Raw genomic sequence first — 3,524 nt, 5'->3', positions numbered from 1 at the left:
CCAATTTTGTTGCTTAAATTATCAATTTTGTGTGAATTATAGCATTATATATGTTATTATGTTAGTATTATACATGTTATTACTTACAAAGTTGTTTCTTAATATTCTATGATTTGAAGCATATTTTCTAACTTTTGCGTTATTGGGTTTGAAACTAACATATACCATATATTGTTATATGTGTTACTAATAGTGAATTATAAAGTTATATATGTAACTATATATATTTTACTAATTAATTAATATATATATATATATATTATTATTTGTGAATTGGATTGTTATATATATGTTACTAATATATATATATATATATAACTAATTGTGGATTGTATTATTATACAGGGAGGAGATCCATTTACTCCAAAAGTAAGTGAAAAAAACTTGCTTCACATCTTACCCATTCATTATTGAGAAATCTAATTTTTTGTCTCACTAATTCAAACTATTAGATTTTCTAAGAATGGATAACTAGGATGTGGAGTAATTTTTTCACTTAATCTTAGAGTAAGTAGATCTCTTCCCTATTATATATGTGATAATTCACTTTTTTCTCCATAAATTACATAATTGTTATATATATTACTAAGAGAATAATGTCTCATAGTATAAGAAAATATGTTATCTCCTCCCACCAATAAAATCATGATATGTATCATAATTAATTATTTTCTAAAAAAATATTTCTAAAACTAAACAAAACAGTACTAATGTTATACTTTGTTCACCGGAGGATATAAGTTATTTCATAGTACGATGAGATATTTTATTCTCTATTACTAAATAATTATGAGTTTTAATTTTTTTTACTCTGCTATTCATAATTTTTTATAATAATAGTAGCAGTGTTTTTCCTTTATGGACAAACAATATATCTTATAATCCATTTTGAACTTTCAATTGATGTAAGTTTTTTTATAAAAAATAATAGGAAAAATTGTGGAACAGAACCGTTCAAGAACTGTTTGATTCTTGTAGTTAATTTGCGATTAATTAAGTTGAATCAAACCATAAGTTTGTGTTCAGTTTGGTCACTAAAATGCTTCAAAAATGAAATCGATCAAACTTTTACACCTTTAATAAGAGATAAATGTAATTTCTTAAAAAAGGTGGTGACGAGAGTAATTAAGTTAAATAAAATATGATATATTCTAAAAACAAATTCAAATATTACAAGAGTGTTTAATTTTTATAATAATATAAGAGTTAATATAATAATTTTTTATAATAGTATAAGAGTTAATATAATAATTGTTTAGACAAATAAGATAAATAAATTTCAAAATGATAAAAAATTTATTTATAAAAATAATCATAAAAAATAAATAAGATGATCCAGGCCTATGTTGGGCTCACTCTCCTTCACATTTCGTAGGGTAGATCCGTTTCAGAGAACCCTCACTCAATCGTCTCTGCTCATTTCGTAGTTTCAATTCAGCAGCACCGCTTCAAAATCGTTGCATTTCCTTCACTAGAATCGAAAGATTTATGCTTTAATTTCCAGCTTTGAAATCGACCTAGGTAAGAATTGGGGTTGCTTATATTCTTCATTCTACTCAAGGATTTTAAGTGCTATTCTTTTTTGGGCATCAATAATTTGGAGTGAAGAATTATGGGTTCTTGCCAAAATAACTTTTTTTACATTGATGTTTGATTTTGGAGTGAATAATATTTGTTTTGCCTGTCGCTGCTGTAAAAAATGGAACTTTGATTTTATTGGTGTGGTTCCTGTGCTCTGTGTTCTTCAAGTTAGCGTCTTTCACCTATTTGATTACACACGAATTATATTTTGATTCTTCTTCTTTCCCTTTTGACATGTTGAGTACATTTCATTACTAACCACATTGAAGTATGGTTGGGTTTTGAGAAGAAAAAAATGTCAGAATGTTGGGGCTGTTTACAGGATTTGAACCCGAGTCACATTTTCAATTACTGTTAATAGTCTCTCCACTTCTCCACTTGTGGGGTAAGACTTTTACCACAACTACTAGGTGGCAGTCTCGTGCAACTGGCCGCCCTTGTTCGGAGAAGTAGATTTGAAGTACTTGTTACATTCTAACCAATATGTATTAAATTTGGAGTACTTTTTATAGTTGAGTTTTGAGCATTATAGTGTTTTATTGCAAGTTATTTGTATTTTATTTGCTAGCTTTGATATAGCTACTGTTGTAGCATTTTTTTAGTACTATACTACTGATTTCAATTAAATTTCAGTGGCAATAGACTAAATGCAATGAAGATGATTTATTTTGTTATGCTATGCCTTCAGGATACCTGTTTCTGCAATAGGAATTCACAATGTGTGTCATTCTGAGCTGATTTGTCATCCTGAGATAAAAATCCTTGAAGGAAAGAATGAGCTTGTTGTTAAAGTTAAGGCCTTTTTTGCCCAATCATCTATATAGACAACCTCTTCATTTAACCTTAGTAGGGCTTAATGCAAGTAATATAAATTTATTATCAAGAAGCTTTGGTCAAGCTGCAAGAAAAGAGGAGGACGATGTAGAGGAAGTGGAACTTGACCAAAGAAGTCTCCCGGCTGATTTTGATCCTGAAACATTTGACCCTATCAATCATCGTGGCCCTCCATCGGAGAGAGTTTTTAGGCTTGTTGATGAAATGGCATCTCTTACACTAGCTGAAGCTGCAGAGTTGGGTCCTATTCTGATGAAGAAATTAGGAATTAAGGAGATGCCAACTGTGGGATATATGAAAGCAGGAGCTGCAAATTTGGCTGGAATGGCAATGAAAGCACCTACAGAAGTCAAGGAAGAGAAAAAGCCGGAAAAAACTGTATTTGAATTGAAATTGGAGTCCTATGAGGCAGCTTCCAAAATAAAAGTTATCAAGGAGGTCCGTGGCTTTACTGATTTAGGCTTGAAGGAGGCAAAGGACTTGGTAGAAAAAACACCGTCTATTATAAAGAAAGGTGTTTCAAAAGAAGAAGGAGAACAAATAATAGAGAAACTGAAAGCTCTCGGTGCAAAAGTTGTTATGGAATGAAGGTAAAGTCATGAACGTTGTTCTCTTGGAAAAATGTTTTTCCAGTATTCAATTTTTTTTGTTATCTGAGAAAACTTTATATTGTTAGGATACTTGTGCTCTTTTTCAGCTTAAACTGCAATTTGATTTTGTGTCTATTAGGATTATCCGTTATCCTAAATTTCCCTTGTGATGGAACTCAATAAAGTAGTATTCCAACTACGTATATTCATTTGCATACACATTCAGTGAACAAATTAGTGTTTTCTGGGCCTCATTTTTATCAATTGATTTTTTGTTACACTTCAAGCCAGGAACGCTTGGAAATATTTGAACCATTGAACCTTTGTGCTAGGACCTTAATAGATTTATTGCATATTAATATTTACCATAGTAACATGAATATGAGGTTCTTGATAGCTTATATTAGGTTATGATATTACAGAGCAGGTATTATTTGTTAAAGGAAATGTGACTGTGATATATGAAATTGCCCAAATTTTCTACAAGGTAAAAGGCTTTTGTAATTTTGTTAAACTTGG

General features: G+C 30.2%; 1 protein-coding gene across 1 annotated transcript; it reads left to right on the top strand.

The window, feature by feature from the left end:
- On the top strand, positions 1,347 to 3,317 carry LOC109347984 (50S ribosomal protein L7/L12-like). Its single transcript, XM_019588149.1, has 2 exons — positions 1,347 to 1,521; positions 2,270 to 3,317. The coding sequence occupies exon 2, from the start codon at positions 2,356 to 2,358 to the stop codon at positions 3,001 to 3,003; it is 648 nt and encodes a 215-aa protein (XP_019443694.1). The 5' UTR covers positions 1,347 to 1,521; positions 2,270 to 2,355; the 3' UTR covers positions 3,004 to 3,317.

The sequence above is a fragment of the Lupinus angustifolius genome, chromosome LG05 (genome assembly GCF_001865875.1).
Source record: "Lupinus angustifolius cultivar Tanjil chromosome LG05, LupAngTanjil_v1.0, whole genome shotgun sequence".
Lineage (NCBI taxonomy): Eukaryota > Viridiplantae > Streptophyta > Magnoliopsida > Fabales > Fabaceae > Lupinus > Lupinus angustifolius.
The sequence above is the reverse complement of the archived record's forward strand: the minus strand, read 5'-3'. Positions and strand labels throughout refer to the sequence as shown.